The sequence below is a fragment of the Pygocentrus nattereri genome, chromosome 1 (assembly GCF_015220715.1).
Source record: "Pygocentrus nattereri isolate fPygNat1 chromosome 1, fPygNat1.pri, whole genome shotgun sequence".
NCBI lineage: Eukaryota > Metazoa > Chordata > Actinopteri > Characiformes > Serrasalmidae > Pygocentrus > Pygocentrus nattereri.
The window spans coordinates 23,804,610-23,826,814 of record NC_051211.1 but is presented as its reverse complement, the minus strand read 5'-3'; the positions used below and the strand labels follow the sequence as shown (position 1 = coordinate 23,826,814).

At 40.5% G+C, this 22,205-nt stretch overlaps 1 protein-coding gene across 1 annotated transcript in view; it reads left to right on the top strand.

Moving 5' to 3' along the window:
- efna3a (ephrin-A3a) overlaps positions 1–21,990 on the top strand; it is a 161,263-nt gene extending 139,273 nt beyond the window's left edge. Inside the window, exons 2-5 of the mRNA XM_017715372.2 lie at positions 1,291–1,592; positions 9,863–9,928; positions 10,896–10,967; positions 20,205–21,990. Of these exons, the coding sequence (XP_017570861.1) occupies positions 1,291–1,592; positions 9,863–9,928; positions 10,896–10,967; positions 20,205–20,323 (559 nt within the window). The 3' untranslated portion in view covers positions 20,324–21,990. The remainder of the gene's footprint in view (positions 1–1,290; positions 1,593–9,862; positions 9,929–10,895; positions 10,968–20,204) is intronic.
- The last annotated feature ends 215 nt before the right edge of the window (positions 21,991–22,205 follow it).

Sequence of the window (22,205 nt, the reverse complement as noted above, 5' to 3'; positions counted from 1 at the left end):
CCTGTCCAGGGTGTATCCTGCCTTCCGCCCGAAGACTGCTGGGATAGGCTCCAGCTCCCCCCTGCTGGAGAAGCGGCTTAGAAAATCCATTAGAAATCCATTAGAAAATGGATGGATGGATATATATATGTATATATATATTACATGAGAAATATTATCTATATATAATATAGTTACTTATTATGTATTACTGTATTACATATAGAGGACAAATGTGACCCTACGTCCTGAGATTGTATTAAAACAAACCTCTGTGTGTGTGTGTGTGTGTGTGTGTGTGTGTGTGTGTGTGTGTGTGTGTGTGTGTGTGTGTGTGTGTGCGTGAGTGTGAGTGTGTGTGTGTGTGCGTGAGTGTGTGTGTGTGCGTGAGTGTGTGAGTGTGCATATGATAGCCCTAATCAGGGATGTGATTGCCATCTGCCTCTGTTTGTAGAAAGGAGAGTCTGAGAAAGACTGATTACAAGAAAGCAGCGTAAATGGAGAAAACCACAGAAAGGTATTAAGAAGACATGCAAAACGGAGCAGAGAATATATTTAGAAAGGTAGAAGGTGTGAAGAATGCACACAGGAGACTGCCACAGAGCCCTGCAGTACGGGCTGTATGTTGTTGGAGAAAAAGAGGTGAGAGAGAAACAAATGGCGAGGGGGAACAGAAGGATACAAAAGCAGAGAAAAGGAGGTGTAGTAGTATATATTTAGAGAAGGAGAGAGAAGGGGTGGCTGACATTTCTGATCCTCATTTTGTAATTGAATAATAATCTCCTACGGGACCTGACCTAGAATTGTAAATGTGTGTGAGACAGAGAGGGACTGTGTGTGACTGTGTGTGTGTTTCCACTACACAAAGAGAGCGGACCAGTTTTGGATGATGTGAAATGAAATACTGCCACCTACTGTTCGAAACTGCAACACGAATGCAGAATGAAAAATGAGCTGCCTCAATGTGCTCTGACAGGGTGCAGAAATAAAACTTCTTTTCTCTTCGAGCAGGACATATATTTTGTAAAGGTCAATGAGATAAATCATCCTCTCTCTCTGTGTCTCTCTCTCACACTCTCTCTCTCACTCGGACTAAATTTCAGGCTCTGACTCTGAGGACGTACTTTCTTGTTCTCATTGTCTCTCTCGCAATTTCCATATAATCCTATCTGCTCTCTTTGCCACGGCAAATTTAATTCCATTAATGTCACTTTGTCATAGCGTTGTCTAAAGAGATGATAATGTAATCTCTTGAACTCGTCTAGTTGGGTTCAGCTCCTCAGTAATGTCCTCCTCTTTCTTTCTGTGTAGCTTGCGGAGAGAAGGCTATACGGTGCAGGTCAACGTCAACGACTACCTGGACATTTACTGCCCACACTACAACCTGAGCCAGAGGGGGGCACTGGAGCGAGGCGTGGTCGAGCAGTACGTGCTCTACATGGTCAGTTACCGTGGCTACCGCACCTGCGACCCCCAGATGGGCTTCAAGCGCTGGGAGTGTAACAGGCCGCACGCCCCCCACGCACCAATCAAGTTCTCTGAGAAGTTCCAACGCTACAGCGCCTTCTCACTGGGCTACGAGTTTAACGTAGGCCACGAGTACTACTACATATGTAAGTATTTATTAGGACCATTTGTCTTGCGCCTCTACTCTAGATGCACTCTGTGAAGTCCATCTGTTTGGGCTGATGTGGACAAAATATTACACTGCAATTGTATTGGTATCTACTGTGTTTGCCCATGCAATATTAAATACTGTGAATTTCCTGATTCAACAAAGTAACCACAGAAAGTCATTGAGACTACATACGTTAAATTTGCGAGTTGTTAAAGGAGTCATTTCCACATTGTGAGGGTTATTTTGTGATATCGGTATCCAATACTGCAGCATTAACAGCAGCATGTACACTTGTCTTATTGGTCAGCTGAATAAGAGTTCAGTTGCTGTAGACTGCAGACAGTATGTTAGTCACCCTCCACCTGACTGGCTTCCAGCCCTGATCCTGGAGAATCCCCTGTCCAACACATTTTTGTGCTCCACACCCACTTAAACTGAATATGCAAATCTGCTCAATATGCTAAAGAGGTAAAGCTCAGTACTCAGTAAGCCAATAGGCTAATTAAGACTAGGTTGTGCGTAAGGTTAGTTTCAAACTAAACTGTACCACAGGCTTCAACTACTAACAACTAGTGATAAACGCTTTAACTTCACAAATTCAGAACCAATCAATAAACAAGCTGCCATGGAAACATGGATGCCTGCATGTACTGGGTTTTTTTGCATTCCATGGAAAAACCAATCCAGTACATCGTCAGTGTCACTGTAAGGGGGAGCGGGGAAGCGGACGGACACGCTGAGATAAGCGAGATTTATTATGGGCAAATCCAGGGTCGTGGTCATAACAGTCCAGGTTCATATAGCCGATGCGGACGGAACGGGGAACAGACATGACAAAAACCAGAGTAACGAGCAAACAGACATCAAACAAAGACCAATACAATGATACAAAGACTGGTGAACACAAGGTGCAAACACAGGGCTTAAATACACGGAACAATGAGGGACAGGTGAATACAATCAGGGGCTTAGTAACCAAACAGGGGGCAGGACTGAAACCAAAACAAAGGAGCACATGGACAGGACTGGGAGGGGCCAACCGTGACAGTCACACAAAAAAAACTTCTCTCATATTTGTTGGGTTTTTTTTTTTTTTTTTCATAATTAGAAAGTTTTGGTTACATTTGCATTGTGTTATAATTTCATTATGAATGAACCAACAGAAAATGGTTAAAATTTTACTTTGAAAATGTATTTTTTTCAGAGTTAAGAATGTTTTTTACTTCTCCTGTGAAGACACCATTTTGGAGATACAAGAACAGTGGGCCTCATTCACCGAATCAAATCACCTTTGTCACATCACATTTACACACGTGGAAAGTGAGTGAAAATCTTAGTTGTGTAGCCCCCTTATAGAATTTAAATACAAAAAATATATAAATAGATAAGAAGAGAAAGAAAAATATATACATATATACACACACACACTTTCTAAGCCACTTCTACCTCAGGGTCGCGGGGGGGTGCTGGAGCATATCCCAGCAGTGATCAGGCGGAAGGCAGGATGCACCCTGGACAGGTCGCCAGGACAGGTCTCCATCGCAGGGCAGACCGACATACACAATCACACTCACACACCCACACACACACCTAGGGGCAATTTAGCATGTAATAATGTAATAATGTAATAAGTTATGAAATAAAACTATGAAATGTGCTGCTGTACACATTCTGTATGTGCAGTTAGTCTGAGGTAGATAATAAATGCAGGTACACAGGGATAGAACACTGATATAGAAACCTTCCAGACTGTACAGGATATGGATAGATGTACAAGATGTCAATCTATATGTGTAAGTACAGATTTGCTGGATTGAAGGTGCAGAGGATCAGCGTGAGTCTGATGAGATGTGGATGAGGTAGTGATTGTCCATGGAGATGATGACTCAAAGGTCATCATCTATTCTTAACATCTTAATTGTTCTTAAGAGGAAATTTCTTCTTAAAACCACTTACCCAGTTTTTCACGAATATTCATGACATTCACCAGAGTTTAATTATTTGGGATTTGCTCTTAGGTAAGAACAGAATCTACACACACTCACAGAGCAGTCACTGTGCATTAATTAACTTAGCAAAAAAACATACCTTTCCGGTCAGGTCATGTTGTCTTCTTCATGATATCTGTTTGGTTCCCTTTGGTTTCATCGATGCTCACACATGCAGAGGGGTAGATACGTATGTAACAGTGTTGGGAGCAGGGAAAGCATTAAGCAACAATACTCCAGGACCAGGGTTGGGAATTTCACCTCTACCCTATTCATCACTGGTCAATTTCACAGACCCTGTGAATGACCAGATATTTTTAGGTGCAGCATTCTCACCATAGGCATAGTGACATGGTGGTGAGTGTAGTCACAATGTCAGTTTCAGTGGATGGTCTACCACCCAGCCAAGAGTGCTGACCATTGATATCTAACACAAGCTGTACATGACTACAGATGGGCTACAGTCTCTAACTATATATGAGTAAGGTGGGCCTAAAAGTAGCTGGTGAGTGTAGCTCAATATTATTACTAAATATGTAACCAATATGATAACTACTGCTTATTTAAATATTTCATGAAATACACAGGTTTGCGTTATTGCTCAAGCTGTGATTGATAAATTGCATTAGCACTCCTGCGCCGGTGCTGGGTGAGGGTTGCCTGTTATTTCGTCAGAGCAGCAAAATGTTGCCTTTTGATGTGGTGAATTACACATGGCAGAGTGTAAATATTCATTTAAGCAATTAATAAATAATTACTTAGCCCTGAAACACAAATGTGCCAAAAGCGCTGCTAAAATCTCTTTCAAATATTATTTTAACTGTGAGTCTCATACTTAATAGAAAATGATTAATTCATTCCCATGGATTGCTAACATTGTTATGCTATAGATATAATGTGATATCCACAATTTGCCCAGGAGTAGTGAAATAAAGATTTGATATCTGAACAAAATTCAGTTTTTATGCAGTTTCTTGGTCCTGAGTCTTTTAGATATAGTTTAGTGTAGTCTTAGCTCAGTCCCAGTGTCTTTTGTATGGATTACTTTTCAGGAAAAAGGTTTACAGTTTAGATTGGACAGCTAAGCCTACACTGCTCACCAGAAAGTCTGGCTTTTCTCAGAATGCCTTTCAACTTGGCAGATCTTTTATAAAAGGCAGTATAGAAACCTGCGCATTACATATGTGTGTTTATTTACAACCACCTCGTTCTGATTTGGTAGCATTGTATCAGTGAAATGTGTGTTATACCTGCTGCGATCAGGGATGGATTATGGTCCGGGTCACTGGTGCCAGTGCCCAGGGGCCTCTGACTGCCATAGGTCCCGGGGGCCTCAGACCACAAGGCATGAGAACGCTGAAATACTTGAGATAATGCACTGCAGATGCAAACATCAGCTGAACAAATAGCACTTGAACATGTACATATGACAAACTAAATGAAGAAACTTCATTTTCTCAGGCCCTTTTCTGTTTTCAGTTATTATTGACGCGTACTGCTGTTACCACTTACACTGGGATGTTAGCATTTACCCTTTGATTAATGTAGGACTGCTTATGTTTTTGTATTACAAAAAAGACTTGCTTGAAATGTTCTTGAAAGAAAAAAAATGCACAAAATTGTTCAAATCTTGCACAAAAAATCTTAAAACTGCACGTTAACGATGAATATTTTTCTTTATTTTTATAATACAAAAATATATGAACAGTGAAAGTGGTCATATTTTGGGGAAGTTCTGTGAGGTTCATTTGTAAATAATGTACAGTGGCGCAAGTAAACGCAGAATCAGATTCTGAACTGACTAACGGGCAGAAGAAAACCTCTTATCTATGAAATGAAAACTTTACAGGAGAAGGAAAGAACATACTTTACTTTGAATGTAAGTCAGTGGAACCAGACATCTTTTCAAATCATTTTGGGCCATTTCATTTGTTCTTTTCATCATAGAACTTGTGCTCAATGTAAAAGGTTACAGGCATTTTCAAACCATGCCAAAAACTGAAAAACAACAAAAATGGAGATAGGAGGTTTTGTTCCGACAGCATCAATATGTTGTTAAAGTATGTTCCAGTATGACTGAAAACAGTGTACTGGTGTGGTTAAGACAATTTATATCATATTTACAAACCAAAAAGTTTGCAAGTGTTGCATCTGAATTTCAAACATTGAAGCACTAAGACAATAATAGCACAGTGATACTTTTATTTATACTAAACAGTTTAAATTCCAGAAACATTAAAGCACTTGTTGATTTAACTGTATTACAGCATTTAAAAGGTTTGAATTTTTATTTTGTAAAATGTACAGCAAATTAATTTTCTCCAGAATAATTCAGTTTCCCCGCAAGGGGTGCTGTTATCATTCCAGTAGCATGTTTGCGTTCACTCAGAGAAAGGAAACCCAAACTAGCAGGAGTTAATGGATGCATGTATGGCAAAATAGTTTATTAATATTTATTTGTATATTTATTAATAGTTTATTTGGGCAGTCGTGGGCTGGAGGTTAGGGATCTGGCCCTGTGACCGGAAGGTTGCCGGTTCGATCCCCAGGGCCGACAGTCCATGACTGAGGTGTCCTTGAGCAAGACACCTAACCCCCAACTGCTCCCCGGGCGCCGTGGATAGGGCTGCTGCCCACCGCTCCAGGCAAGTGTGCTCACTGCCCCCTAGTGTGTGTGTTCACTAGTGTGTATGTGGTGTTTCACTTCACAGATGGGTTAAATTCGGAGGTGGAATTTCCCCGTTTGTGGGATCAAAAAAGTATCACTTAACTTAACCTTTTTAGCATCAGTGCTACCCATCCAAATCATATTTTTAAACAAACATGCCACACAAGTTTCAAGAACTCTTTGTTTTATTTATCTTATTTTATAAAAGTTTCTCAAGCTAACAATAGGTACCTAGCTGGCTAGGTTACTAGCCCAGCCTGGCTAGCAGGAACACAACACTCTTAACATTAAAGAAATGTATAAATGTATTTGCAGTTCATTTTCACAAATAAGCACAGCGTTTTATTCTGTTTGATAATACTTTAGGTTAACAGTAGCTAATTAGTTTAACTTAGCTGCAGCAATACAGCCCTGTTAGCATGAAAGATAACTAGTTCTAGTTCCTAATAGTACTTACTTTATCATCCTATACAAGCTCCCACACTCAGTTTCCTCCATTGCCTTCATTTTTATGAAGAGGAACTGTACTTTGAAATGCTACACTGTTAGAAATAAAGGTACTATGCAGGTCCATGATTCATTCATCAAGGTACAAACGATGTAAGTGCACCCTCAAAGGTACCGCAGTGGTTTTAAGGTCCAATGGTGGACCTTACATGAGTTTTTTCCAATTGGAAAAGTAAATATTTGTACCTTTTCATAACCAAATGTTTTAAATCAGAGCATTAAAATAAAAAGCCTGGAGACGAGACGGGGGGTGTGGAGTCAAAATATCATTTCAGTGGATTCTGGTTCAGTTATGTTCCCTGACTAAAGGTACAGAGATGGACCCTTGAGGGTACCACCACAGTGACAAGAGGGGTACTGCCCCAGTGATAGTGTCATACCTTTTTTCCTGAGAGTGTAGTACTTGTATTTAAGCTATAGTTTTACAATAGTCATAAAGCTGTAAAAGTGGAGGAAAGGATTGTAACTGTAGTTACTTTGAGTTCCCAGTTCCTTTTTATGTGTTGTGCAGTGGAATTCTGTCTTGTTGGTAGCAGCCAGACAGCTTTGCGGTTGCTCACGTCTCGTATTTTCAAGCTTTAACGCTTTATTTCAGACAAACCTTGAACCAAAATGAGAAGAGCACCTAACAAACTTCACCTCTTCTGCTAACAGATGTTGGACGTGTGACTGCAGTTGAATAAGAAACTCGGTTCTTTTGACCTGACACTTTTCATTACCCCTATTCATGTTGTTTTTGTTATCTACTTTTATTTTTTAAGTCGTTGTTTCACTGTTGATCACTGCAGCGTGGCTTTATGCAACTTCTTCTGGCTTTTCTGTTTCTCTGTGTCGTGTGGCCGAATGTCCGCTTATACGTGAACTCTTTTTGGTGTCTGATTCATAATGTGTCTTTTGAGAAGCACCTAGATATTATTCTGTACAGCCTTTAAGGCTTCTCTACACCGTAGCCCTGGGGAGCTTTTGAATCATCTTATCTTTTCATTACACTTGAGGGATTAGTGGCTTGTTCAATGGTGCAGTGATAGAGAGCGGAGGAAGGACAGGAACATCATGACCTGCAGCTGTGCTCCAGTCTGAGGCACATTAACACTGTGGCTCTGTCTGTGACCTGCCATTATAACACCGGTGATTATAACTTTGTACATTTACAAGACCTGCTTATTTACAAAAGTGTTATGCACCTTTTTGGCTTTGAAACATCTCATGATATTTTGTCTGCCTTGGTCTGGACTGCAGGCTGCAAAGAAGTCTGTTTGGATTTGCGGTCTAGAAGAAATGTTAAAAAAAAAAAAAAAAGAAAATATAAGTAAATACATAGGGGGTCTGATTGAAGTTGTGATGTTCTGAATTGGCATTTGTTTCTAATTATTAATTAAATATTTGTGAACTCACTAGGTGGTAAGCCAGATCCTCAAGCATAGTCGTGCAAACTACAAACCAGGTTATGCTCGACTGACTAGGGTAGCTGTAGCCCGTCATGTAATTTCAACAATAGATAACGAATACAAATGTTTGTAAGCAAAGGGCCAAAGGACAAAGCGCCCAAGCGTTGTTCAGTCTGGGTCTATAATGTCGTATTTAAAGCCAGCAATGATTTAGGATTTTGTCTTTTGCCTGCTAAAAAGTCACCTGAATGAACTGACTTTTGAAAGCTGAAGCCCCCTCTGCTGTGTCTACTGCCTTTTCTATATGTAGCCTATGTATATTTTACGAATTAACTCATTACATAAAAAGTCACATATTAAGCAAGTAACATGCAGCCTTACTTTAAAATAATAAACTATTTCACTGTACATGCATTCATGAGCTCCTGCTAGGTTCCTGCTGGCAAAAAATGGGACTTCAGTGCTAATAGCACCACACCAATGCCAGGAGTTATTTGTACTGTATTTCACAAAAGGAACATTAAAGTGTAAATCTTTCAAACACTGGCTCTATCTCCTCAGTTAAAACGAGAAATTGTTCCATCATTTGGAATTAATACTTTTTAGAAGCATTATTATGGCACTATAACACCTGTAGCTGTTTATAGCACCAATGCTACCTGCTTGAAAAGTGCATTGCATTGCATTGCAAAGTGGAATTAAAGCACAGAATAGTTTACCCACACATCTGAAAAAAGCATTTTACATGTTACCATACAGTAACATGCTTAAAAATATATTTAAGCTTGAAACGTCAAACCAAGTGGCATTCATTTTAAATAGATCTTTCCAAGACTGCCTCCGTCTTTTTGCCAGAATATTCTGTCAAAAGGCAGCTGTTGTGTTTCAGATCAGTGTTGCTTGAGCCGATTTTTAGCAGACTGGTTCACGTCTGTCATTTACACTACACTCTGTACTAAGAGCAGAACTCTTTTTGGTGCTAGAACCAATGGTGGTTCTAGAACATTTTCCCAGGGATGGCGAATAGTCGGCAGGGTTTGGGGTGGCAGAGAGGGGGTTGACAATTGTTCAGCTGATTGCCAATGTCCAGTTTACTCTTCACTTAAAGGAAAAACGGGACAGAAGAGAAGTGCTCATAATGACAATGTGGGAGTCAGGGGGTGGGGTGGGAGTGGAGACTTGTTCCACAGCTAGCAGAACAACTCTTGCCTAAAAGGCATGAACAAGCCATTCATGTATGATGTGATCAATCGAATTTCAGGGAAGACACTGGCCACTCCTACCACCCCTTTAAAACCGCACATGTATAGAACCATGTACAAAAGGTTCTCTATCACAGAGATTCTTATTCACAGCTGTCTACATCATTGTTACTTTTAATCAAGAATGCTCGAAGAACCATTTTTAAGTTTAGCACACTCTGGTTGGAGTCCTTCTCCAGGTTTTTATCTATCAATTTAATGTTGTGCTACAAATGATTTATCAGTAACGTTTTTGAAAAACCCTTAAGAACTTCATTAAAGTTTGCCCACATTTAAATGATTTAAGGGCCCAAAGCTTTAAATGATTTCATGGTACCACATATTCTGTGAGTTGTAATGTGCAGAGTGTCCTGCAGGGTGCAGTATGCAGTTTTAATAGACTATTTGATGTGATGTGAGTGATCAGTAGGTGGCAGTAGACTGATGTGTTTGGTATTGTGTGTATTTTTCAGCCACACCCACTCATCATCATGGACACAGCTGTTTAAGACTGAGAGTGTTTGTGTGCTGCTCTACAGGTGAGTACTGTCTCTCTGGTGACCTAGACTTGCATATGTTTCTCTTGCTCGCTGCCTTTTTCTCTCACTCTCAGTCTCTCTGTCACTCTCTGGGTGCGCAACACTCTCACAATGTCACTGATAATCCACTCAGAAGAGGCACTCTCAGCCATCGTGCTCTTTTGTGTTTGTGCAGATACATCCTACAGAGTTCTTCTGTTTTCTCCATTCTTGCAAACTAAAGACATCCCTGCAGTTGATGTGAAATGTTCTAGAACTGTAATAAACACTGTGAGCTCAATGGGCTGCAGCATTACTCAGTGTCAGTGCTGTGAACCTGTAACAGAAATACAGCAGTGGCCTTTTTAGATCCCAGCACAGTTAGTGAATCGAGTCAGAGACACTAAAGTGCAGTTCATCCCCCCAAAGGAGCTTTAAAGTTTTAAAGAGTTTTAAAGAGCTGGATTATAGGAAGACACAGTGTAGGGTTTGGCACTATGCCAACGTGATATTAACAATACAAGCAGTTGTCAATAAAATTATATGGATAGATTGCATCACTTTTCTGTGCTGCTTGTCTGAGAAAATTGTTTCTAAATCACTGACAAACCTCACCTTTTATTAAAAAAAGATTTAGCCAGAGCTCCCACGAGGCAAAGCTGTCTAAGATGTTGCACTGTTGTTGGGAGTTTGGGAGTGACACTGCTGAGTATAATGCTATAATGCTACAGAAAAAAAAAAAACTGTACTCACTGTCCTGTGCTTGAGGTACACTTTAAAAAAACGGCACTACTAGTGCACTGTGTCTGTCCCAGTGGATCAAACCCCAGAAAAAAGCTTGTAATACGTATCATATATCGTACAGTGTCACATGGCGTTATCATTTTAGCTCCTTGCAATATCATCCATCTCTAAAACGGTGTTTGTCTACAAGCATGTGTTTCTTTACAGCAGTCTAGTTGATGTTTTTATTGTCTTTCTTTGACAGTTTCACATGCAGATGACGACTCAGATCAGAGCCCTCCTGATTACACAGTCAGGCCCAAAATACACGACATTGGTGAGTATATACACACACCCTCTTAACTCATCGTACATGAAGGTTCCATAAGGCCATACATTTGACCATATGTTCCATTTTCAACATAGAATTATACATCATGCGCATCAGTGTATACACACACACACACACACACACACACACACACACACACACATACATATATATATATATATATATATATATATATACACACACACACACACACACACACAGACTACATTTGTATGTATTTATCACTGCCTCCCATGGTCAACCATAGCTTTTCTCTGGAGATGGAAAAACTCTGAGCTGTCCAATAACAAATGGTTACATAAACACACCACTTCATTTCTATCTCTGTTCTTCCGTCTCTAATCCCCACTCTCTTTCTCATTCTGTCTGTCTGCCTCTTCCTCCCCCTCTCTGAGACTCTTTTTCTCTCCATTTCTCTCTATTTTTCTCTCTCTCTCTCTCTCTCTCTCTCTCTCTCTCTCTCTCTCTCTCTCTCTCTCTCTCTCTCTCTCCCTCCCTTCTTATTTCTCTCCTTCTCTCTCTGTTGCCCACTCTCTCACTCTTCATCTCTCTCTCCTACTCATCCCCTCTCTTTCCTTCTCTCTCTTTCTCTTCTTGTTGACTCTCTCCTTTTTCTATCTTTATTTCTCTTCTCTCTGACTCTCTGTCTTTTTGTGTCTCTTTTTGTTTCTCTCCATCTCTCTCTCTCTCTCTCTCTCTCTCTCTCTCTCTCTCTCTCTCTCTCGCTCTCTCTCTCTCTCTCTGGTGCTGCTGCTGTTGTGTCCACACACCCATCACCTCTGAGCAAAACTGAATGGCATAACAATTGGCATTCTGGGAAGTCAAAGGGCACCATGTCTGCATTTCTGATTGCTTTATGCAAACACACAAAAACAAGCAGCGCAACGTGTGTTTGGCATTAAAATGGAAACTGATTCACATCCATATCTGATCTCTCTAAGTGCTTGTATAACCTGTGTGACCCCATTCTGCCCCTATACTTCCCGCCCTCCAGCAAATCACATGACCTACACATATGCTGTGTGCCATGCTCTCTTGTAAGGTCAAAGGGTCAGACACACTCTGATGAATATAACGGCTTACAGAAGCAGTTCATTTTTCTCATGAGGATTTGAGTGATATGTTGGAGCATTATAAACCAAATGTACTGTCACAAGAACTTCCAAACACTCATTTATGAGAATGCTGAAAGCATCTTTTCCGGCTCATCTTCGTTTTCTTCAATGGGACACATCACATGACATATATTAATATGATAATTATGCAGCAAACCCTTCCACTCTTCCTTCCATTTATTCTGGACGGTGTTATAAGCAGTCTACAATAGCTGTGATAGACTGTGCAGATGGTGTTTGTACCAGCCTGTGCTGATGTCTGCATAAAGACACGAGTCAATAGATTACAGAGATTTGCATTCATTTATATGGAGAGCTGCCTTCATAAAGACAAACAAATTGATAGATGCTGAGGGATGCGGAACTTTAGAGCTAACAAACTCTTTGGAACCACTTTGCAGATAAAATCACTCAATTCCACCTCGCTGGTTGGATTATTTAGCATCTGTTTGCCTGCAGATGTCCTTGCAGTTCTGCTTCCAGGTTGTTTTCCCTCACTGGCCTCTACAGGGAATGAACTTAAATACGGCCATTGTCTCCAAACTTTAGTGCATAATTTCTATCTAGTTGCTAATTTCAATATGTTGTGGGAACATAAAGCAACATTTACGCAGGCCACATTTTTCTTGTTTTTCTCTCAATGTGTAAATTCAGCAAATAAATAGTAATTGGCCAATAAAATATGCAGAAGTCTTTTCACTATAGAGGATGTCATTTGATTGGTGGTGCACAAACTTTTGCATACAACTGTAGTATGAGTGTAAACACAATATATCAGATTGTATTGTTCCTCTCAATTCAGCACACAAAAGCAACAAACTACACATTCAACTGCAGCAAATAAAGCAAATTTTAATACTGATTGCATTGCTATATAAATGAAACAAGCAGGTGCACAAGCAGGACAGACTGTCCCTCACATCTTCCCCACCTCGAAATCAAGAGGAGGAAAAAAGAGCATGTTCCTCGTACGCATATCGGAACAAATCCTCATATTCCTTGCTGTTAACTTTACAAGAGAAGGAAAAACAGTCTGAACTTGTAATGGAAGTTATCACAATAAGATTTTGTTCTTTTTTTATTCTGAACTTTGCTGTTGGTCTATTCATCATGGAATTTTAGCACAATGCAAAGGGTGACCAGAGTTTTCAAGCTGCAAAAAAGTAAGAAGCTACAAAAATGGAGATTTTGGCATGATAGCAATGGTATATTGGCTAAGGGCTAATATATTAGCTTGTGTCTAACATGTTGTCAAAAAATATTGTACTTTTATGATGCTGAATACTCTAATAACCTCAACTCTAGCATATTGATATATGGCAGATTTTCAAGCACTTCATTGAAAGTAAGTACAAGCCTAAAGTTGGCAAAATTAACCATCTTCCGAGTTTTGTTTGGTTAGCAGTTAATACTCACACAGAGGTCTACAGTTGCACAGATCCATGCGTGGAATAAAGCAAAGCAACATGAGAGCAAAAACACTTCTGTATTTCAGGTTCTGCTAGAATACATGCAGAATTGGCTACAGAGCTAACAAATACACCAGCATTACTCAGCATTGCTCTCCAAACCAAGTGAGAAGTTAAAACAACAATGATGTCTCATTTCAGTGAATGCAATTACTGCTTTCATTTATTTAGTCAAATCAAGAGGCTTTTATTGTCATTCCTTCTATGTACAAGTACACAGTGGAGTGAAATTGCGTTCCTCCAGGATCAAGGTGCAGCTGTGGATGCGCGATGCTGTCAGATTTAAATCAGCTTCAGCCGATAATTTTATACCTAAATTTTATATCTTGTTTTTGGATTTGAATATTTGTGGACATTGGACCAAGGTTTAGTTCTGACTGATAATTCAAACTGATATTTGATGACGCATTTAACATATGTAGTGTATAAAGCAATGCTTATAATATTGAGTAGTAAACTAATAACATATCTTTTTTGATTATTGTTTATTTATTACTATGTAGGTTTAGTGTTGTTCGGGATGCACTGTGAGGGGAATAATCAATACATAAAATGTATCCAGTCACCTTGGATAATATTGCACCTATCTAGCCACACCCTAGCAACCACCTTAGGTACTGCAGAAACCACTTAACAACAGCTGTGAAATCACTAATAATAATAATTAGTAAACAAATTGCAAAAATGTATTTATTACTGTTTATTTATGACTATTTATGTAGCAGTATGGATGTTTGAGTCTATGTGAGATTACTTAACAACTTGATCCAGGTTTGGACACGTAACAATTTAGACATGTAATTTGCATAATTAATTGAATTATTAGCTTACTTTTTAGTAAGATTAACCTCTTAACATTACTGCAAAACAACAATGGCCTAACAATAATTTAAGCACATTTATTAAGAAGAACCCCTGTAAAGACACATGAGGTGTGTGCACATGAGTGTTTGAGTGTATTTGTGTGTGAGTATTATTCTAGTCAGACACCAAGACTGTGTGATTGTCTAGGACAAGTAAAAACGGGTCCAGTTGGATTTTTACATGCGACTGGCGACAATAACAAAATGCCTTTCAAGCCAAACGACTGACAAATAGACACATCTATGACAGCAGTGATGATGTTTGTGTGTCTGTTCTTAATAACAATAATAATAATAGTCATAGGAATAATATGTTTTCTTTATACAGAGCTTTTCCAAGCTTAAGGTCACGTATAAAATCAATGGTGGGAAAACAACAGAGGCAACAGAGATCACAGCAAGTACTAAGATAACAAAAGTAAAGAAAAAATGTAATAAAAAAACTAATGTTTTTAAATTAAATGTTCCTAAAATCCTGTAGTGCTATGAACCCTGAGAACCCTTCATTTAACACAACCATTAAGTGCAATGTTAACCTACAAGTACAGTTTGTTTTCAGGGGAAAAAGCTAGAAAACTTATATATTACAGGAATACAAAAAATAGTTGATATAGTTCTATGCGAAAGTTTGAACACCCAGTGTTTTTGCATAATATAGTGCAACATGTCTATATATTTGCTGCTTTTAACATATTGTAAAAAATGAAAGCATGAAATATACGTGTAATGTGGCATAATTTGCACATACCACATTTTATGTTCTTTTTCAAAATCAACAAATCAATAAAGGATCTAATTTCACCAGGGGTGCCAACATTATTTCATACACCTGCATACTATAAAATCTGAAATATTTAGTGTCCACTTTTTGCTTTTATCACAGCTTCTGTTCTTTTTTTGAAGTCTTGCTTTGAGTTTTTCTGCTTCTCATGATCCAAGTAATCCTAATCATATGATGGTGGCTCTGGTTTATCAGGTCTTACACGCTTGTTAGGAGACCCATTGGTAGCACTTTGTATGGACAGCCCATTGTAGAAGCTTTGCAGATGTTTTAACTTGCCTTTAACTTAAATTGAACAAAATTTTTATATAATTCACCTCATTTCTTAAACCCTAACCTTAACTTCAACCCTGAGTCTACACCTACTCCTAAACCTAACCCTTACCCTAATGGTGTTGATAATCAACTATCACCAGAAAGTTTGTTAATAATTTAGGTGGTAATACTTTATATGGATGGTCCATTGCTGATGCTTTGCAGACGCTCAGTTTATTCTTCTTCTTCTTTCGGCTGCTCCCTTTAGGGGTCGCCACAGCGGATCATCTGCCTCCATCTTGCCCTATCTACTGCCTCCTCTACTTTTACACCAACCATCTCCATGTCCACCTTTACTACATCCATAAACCTTCTCTGAGGTCTATCTCTTCTCCTTCTACCCGGCAGCTCCATCTCCAACACTCTTTGACCAATATATCCACTATTCCTCCTCAACACATGTCCAAACCATCTCAACCTGGCCTCTCTGGCTTTATCTCCAAACTGCTCCACCTTCACTGTCCCTCTGATCTGCTCATTTCTAATCTTGTCCATCCTTGTCACTCCCAACGAAAATCTCAGCATCTTCATCTCCGCCACCTCCAGCTCAGCCTCCTGTCTTTTAGACAGAGCCACAGTCTCCAAACAATACATCATAGCAGGACGCACTACTGTCTTTTAAACCTTCCCCTTCACTCTTGCTGCTATCCTTCTGTCACACATCAGCCCTGACACCTGTCTCCACCCACTCCATCCTGCCTGCACCCTCTTCTTCACCTCTTTTCTACACTGTCCATTGCTCTGGATGGTTGACCCAAGATATTTGAAGTCATCCACCTTTACGACCTCTACTCCTTGCATCTTCACCTTTCCACCTGCCTCCCTCTCATTCACACACATGTATTCCGTCTTATCTCTACTGACCTTCATTCCTCTCCTCTCCAGTGCAAACCTCCACCTCTCCAGATTCTCTTCCACCTGCTCTCTACTCTCACCACAGATTACAATGTCATCTGCAAACATCATGGTCCATGGAGCCTCCTGCCTGACCTCATCTGTCAACCTTTCCATCACCATTGCAAACAAGAAGGGGCTGATGTAACCCTACCTTCACCTTGAAACCATTTGTCACTTCAACTGCACACCTCACCACTGTCTCACTATCCTCATACATGTCCTGCACCACCCTAACATACTTTTCAGCTACACCTGACTTCCTCATACAGTACCACAGTTCCTCTCTTGGCACCCTATCATATGCCTTCTCTAGATCCACAAAGACACAATGTAACTCCTGACCTTCTCTGTACTTCTCTACCAACACTCTCAACGCAAAAATTGCATCTGTGGTACTCTGTCTGGGCATGAAACCAAACTGCTGCTCACTGATCTGAACCTCTCAACTTAGCCTTGCTTCAACAACTCTTTCCCATACCTTCATGGTGTGGCTCATCAACTTTATACCTCTGTAGTTACTGCAGCCAAACAATACAAGTCCTTTACTCCTTCAATATTTGAAGTCATCCACCTTTACGACCTCTACTCCTTGCATCTTCACCTTTCCACCTGCCTCCCTCTCATTCACACACATGTATTCCGTCTTATCTCTACTGACCTTCATTCCTCTCCTCTCCAGTGCAAACCTCCACCTCTCCAGATTCTCTTCCACCTGCTCTCTACTCTCACCACAGATTACAATGTCATCTGCAAACATCATGGTCCATGGAGCCTCCTGCCTGACCTCATCTGTCAACCTTTCCATCACCATTGCAAACAAGAAGGGGCTGATGTAACCCTACCTTCACCTTGAAACCATTTGTCACTTCAACTGCACACCTCACCACTGTCTCACTATCCTCATACATGTCCTGCACCACCCTAACATACTTTTCAGCTACACCTGACTTCCTCATACAGTACCACAGTTCCTCTCTTGGCACCCTATCATATGCCTTCTCTAGATCCACAAAGACACAATGTAACTCCTGACCTTCTCTGTACTTCTCTACCAACACTCTCAACGCAAAAATTGCATCTGTGGTACTCTGTCTGGGCATGAAACCAAACTGCTGCTCACTGATCTGAACCTCTCAACTTAGCCTTGCTTCAACAACTCTTTCCCATACCTTCATGGTGTGGCTCATCAACTTTATACCTCTGTAGTTACTGCAGCCAAACAATACAAGTCCTTTACTCCTTCTTTACTGTCCAGCCTCTCATACAGCTCATCATAGGCCTGAGCCTTTGCCACCATTCTTTTTGCTATGTGACTAGCCTCACAGTACTCCTGCCTACTTCCTTCATCTCTCTGGTTATCCCACTTTTTCTTAGCTGCCTTCTTCTTCTGAAAACTCTCCTGGACTTCCTCATTCCACCACCAACTTTCCTTGTCTTCTTTCCTCTGACCAGACGAAACACCCAACACATTCTTGCCAGTTTCTCTCACCACCTTAGCTGTAGTTTCCCAGTCCTCAGGTAGCTCATCACTGCCTCCAAGGGCCTGTTGCAATTTTTCCCTGAACTTCCTGCAACCACCCTCCTCCTTCAGCTTCCACCATCTAATCTTTGGTTCTGTCTTCACTCTCTTCCTCTTCTTTCTTTCTAATCTCATTCTACAGACAACCACCTTATGCTGCCTTGCTACACTTTCCCCTGGTACCACTTTACAATTTCCAATCTCCTTTAGGTGGCATCTCCTGCTAAGGATATAATACACCTGTGTGCACCTCCCTCCACTCTTGTATGTCACCCTGTGTTCTTCCCTCTTATGAAAATACGTGTTCACCACAGCCATTTCCATTATCTTTGCAAAATCTACAACCATCTGACCTTTCGCATTTCTGTCTTTCACACCATACATACCCAGCACCTCTTCATCCCCTCTGTTCCCTTCACCAACATGTCCATTGAAGTCTGCACCAATCACCAATCTCTCCTCTCTAGGCACACCATCTACCACTTCATCCATCTTACTCCAAAATTCCTCTTTCTCCTCTAACTGACAACCAACCTGAGGTGCATATGAACTGACCACATTCAAAATCACACCATCAACCTCCAACTTGTGCTCATGATCCTGTCTGACACTCTCTTTACATCCAGAACACTTTTCCCAAGCTGTCCCTTTAGGATTATCCCTACTCCATTTCTCTTCCTCTCTACACCATGATAGAACAGTTTGAATCCACCTCCAATGTTCCTGGCCTTGCTTCCTTTCCATCTGGTCTCCTGGACACACAGAATTTCTACCTTCCTTCTCCTCATCATGTCTGCAAGCTCTCTGCCTTTACCAGTCATTGTCCCTATGTTCAGAGTCCCTATTCTAACCTCCACACTCCTGCCTTTCCTTCTCTCTCGCTGCCTTCTAACCCGCCTTCCTCCGCTCCTCTTTGATGGTCTTCGACCTACAGTAGTCCAATTTCCACCGGCACCCTGCTGGTCAACAGCACCGGAGGCGGTCGTTGTTAACCCGGGCCTCGACCGATCCGGTATGGCAATCATATTTGTGATCCGCAGGACAGTTTTGGCACAAGTTTTACGCTGGATGCCCTTCCTGATGCAACCCTCACCATTTATCCGGGCTTGGGACCGGCACCAGAAGTACACAAAGTACACCCCTAATGGCTGGTTTAGACGCTCAGTTTATTATTCCTTTTTTTTTTTTACCCAATTTTCTCCCCAATTTAATCATCTCCAATTCCACCCACTAGGAGGGTGAAGGCTAACAAAGTATGCCAACACTTAGACCGTTGCACCACTTGGGAGCCATTGCTCAGTTTATTTTTAGCTAACATTCAACTAAATATCTGTTAAATGCAACTGAAGCTATGTGTGAAATGTTCTATTAAATCTAACCTTAAACCTAATCCTAACCCCAACCTTAAGGCAAAACCTACACCTACTCCTAGACCTAACTCTAATTTATTGTTGTTAATATTTAACTTTAGTATCACCAGAAAGTGTGTTAAGTTTCTAAATATATAATAGATGATAGGGGACCATCCCAATAAAGTGTGACCATTTAGGTTTTTGTAGGTCATCAAGTGTGACCATTATTTTTTTCCTGTTTTTCCACTAATTTATTTTTTTTCCCTGTGCTTATGCATTCCTATTCTCCTTAGAAATATTTCCTTAAAAAGTGAATAGTTTGTCCTTAATGGCGGTTTTAAAGGGAAACTATAAAAATTAAGGGTCTCAGATTTTTGCACAATACTGTACATCAACTATATTCACCGCCTACTGATAACATCTTCTGGTGAACCTATTATAGATAGGTTCTCTGTTCCCTATCACTCATTCCTTTCTTCATGCTTCTCTTTTACCATCAGTCTCCTCTGGTCTCTCTTCCTCTATTATGCAGTTATGTAGATAAGCACTCTCCTCTCTTGCTCTGCTATCGCTTTTATCATAACCAGAGCCTGACAATGTCTGAGCCAGTAATAATAGCAGGAATGAAGGGATTTCTAACTAATGCATTTTATCTTGCTTATATTTCAAAGGCAGCTGTAAGGACAACAAAAGGCCTAGTACTGTGGGCTTCTAGGATGTGATAGCATTATTTAAAATGTAGAAGTGTTTATGTGCCCTCTTTTGCACTTTTCCCTCTGTCTATCTTTGATTTGTGAGATAAAAATGTTCCATTTATTTTTTCTCTCTCTCTCTCTCTCTCTCTCTCTCTCTCTCTCTCTCTCTCTCTCTCTCTCTCTCTCTCTCTCTTTCTCTTTCTCTCTCTGGCTCAGATGAGTTTAACCCCAAGATTCCCAAACTGGAGAAGAGCGTCAGCGGCAGCAGTCCATCTCGAGACCGGCTGTTGATCACCGTGGCAACGTTGCTCCTAGCAGCCCTCTTTGTCTCCTAGCAACTGTATGGCATTGGAGAGCCAACCTTGGGATCAATCCAAGTGAGGGATCAATCAGAGAATAGCGAAAACTAGTAGAACTTTATATAGGGAACCTTAACTACAGACCTTCTGCACCCAAACAGTGGCCTTTGGCACAGAGAGTTGGACACCTACCGAAATGAATGGAACCGAAATGCCGGCACTTGGATGAATGAACCTTGTGAACTTTGCCTTTTTGATGAAACATCTACTCTATCTTCTCCCTAAGATATAGACAGAGGAGGAAGACCTCAAAAGGAACACCGAAGGCTTTCTCCTCCAGCTGTATCTGGATTGTAGTGGGCTCTATGGATCTCATGCTGCTTGTACAGTTCTCCAATTCTTGGACTTGCCAAGTTATGCTGACAAAATAGCTACATCTACTGCAGGACAGTCAAGCTGACAGATTCAAGGAGCAAAACTCAGTGGCCATTTTTGCTGCTATTTTTCAGCAACATGGCTTCTGTTTGCAATGAAAATATATAAGCACCTCTTAGTCGTCGCTTATGTGTTTCTTGAATTGGAATGACTACGTTCAGTGTGAAGGTGGCCATCAGATGCTGATCTAAGATGAGCAGGAAGTTCATGAACCTACTAAGGTCTAACATGCTGATCTTGGATCAGCAGCCTGAGGTCCATCCTGGGTCACATTACCATCCTTGTGTGGCATGTTTTGACCAAAACGCTCCACTGTCTGCATATCCTCTTTCCACCACGTGTCAGAAGAAACTGAGAATTGAGTCAGACATGTCGATAAAAAGGAAATGAGTCTGTGATTGGCCCGTGCCTGAGAAGGTATGTCACTGTTTAGTGTAGCAAGCCTTTTGTAAAAGCGTGCGAGTCGTAAACTGCAGTTCACAGTTTTATATCGTAGAATTGCAGCACGGAATTTCTTTCTACTGTACAGTTCACATTAGCAAATCGCTTTGTTCGCATATCATTGGTGCTTTATTTATTGACCCACAGTATTTATTTCTGGTTTTGTGAAGGTTTGTTTTCTTCAGGGGTTCTCCCAGAAAGCGAATCCTGATTTTGCCAAATACCAAAATATTTTGTTTATTTGTTTTGGTGTGTTTTTGTTTCTTTTTTTTTTAGGTCTCATACATGGAAATGTGCCAGCTATTTCAGCTCATCATTGTGAAATTTCACCAAGCCAGACTGACAGGAAAAAAAAGAAAAAAAAAATGACTAAGATTACTTTAGTACAGTTCATGCATTTAGGACAACGCTCTCCAGCAAGAGTTGGGGCTGGTTTAGAAGAACGGAAAGAACTGAGTTTGGAACACAAAAAAAAGAGCTTTGCTCATATTGCTGCACTACCAGTCTTACATACAACTTCAAGAGCGCTTTGAGCGTGTGTTTATATGTGTGTACGCGTGTTACGAGTGTGCACTTTATGGCGGACGTGCGCGAGTGAGTGTGCACATTTTAGCATTTTCGTATTTGTTTAGGTACACATTTGTAGGTTTTCAATATGCAAGCGTGTGTGAGACAGAGAGTTTTTGTGGGGGGAGGTGATACTGAAAGCATTTATCGTTGGGAACAGTACCAGTCGTGTTTACCTTTGAGTAGAATGACTAAATCCATGTCAAGAAATCCTGAATGATAATGAGAATGAAATTGACAATAAACCATTCTACTTTTAACTGGCTTGTGTCTCGTTCAGTCATTGCCTACAGTCATCTGTTAGCGTTAACAAGTAGTATTTTCTTAGGGTTCGACCAATAAAGACACCTTTGGGATATGATTGTCAGTGGTCAACTGTGAATTTTGAACAATAGTGAGGTCAAAAAGTCTGAGACCTTCTCTTTTGCATTCTTTTTCAGAGGAGGTCCAGTTATGTAATTTGGGTGTGATTTGA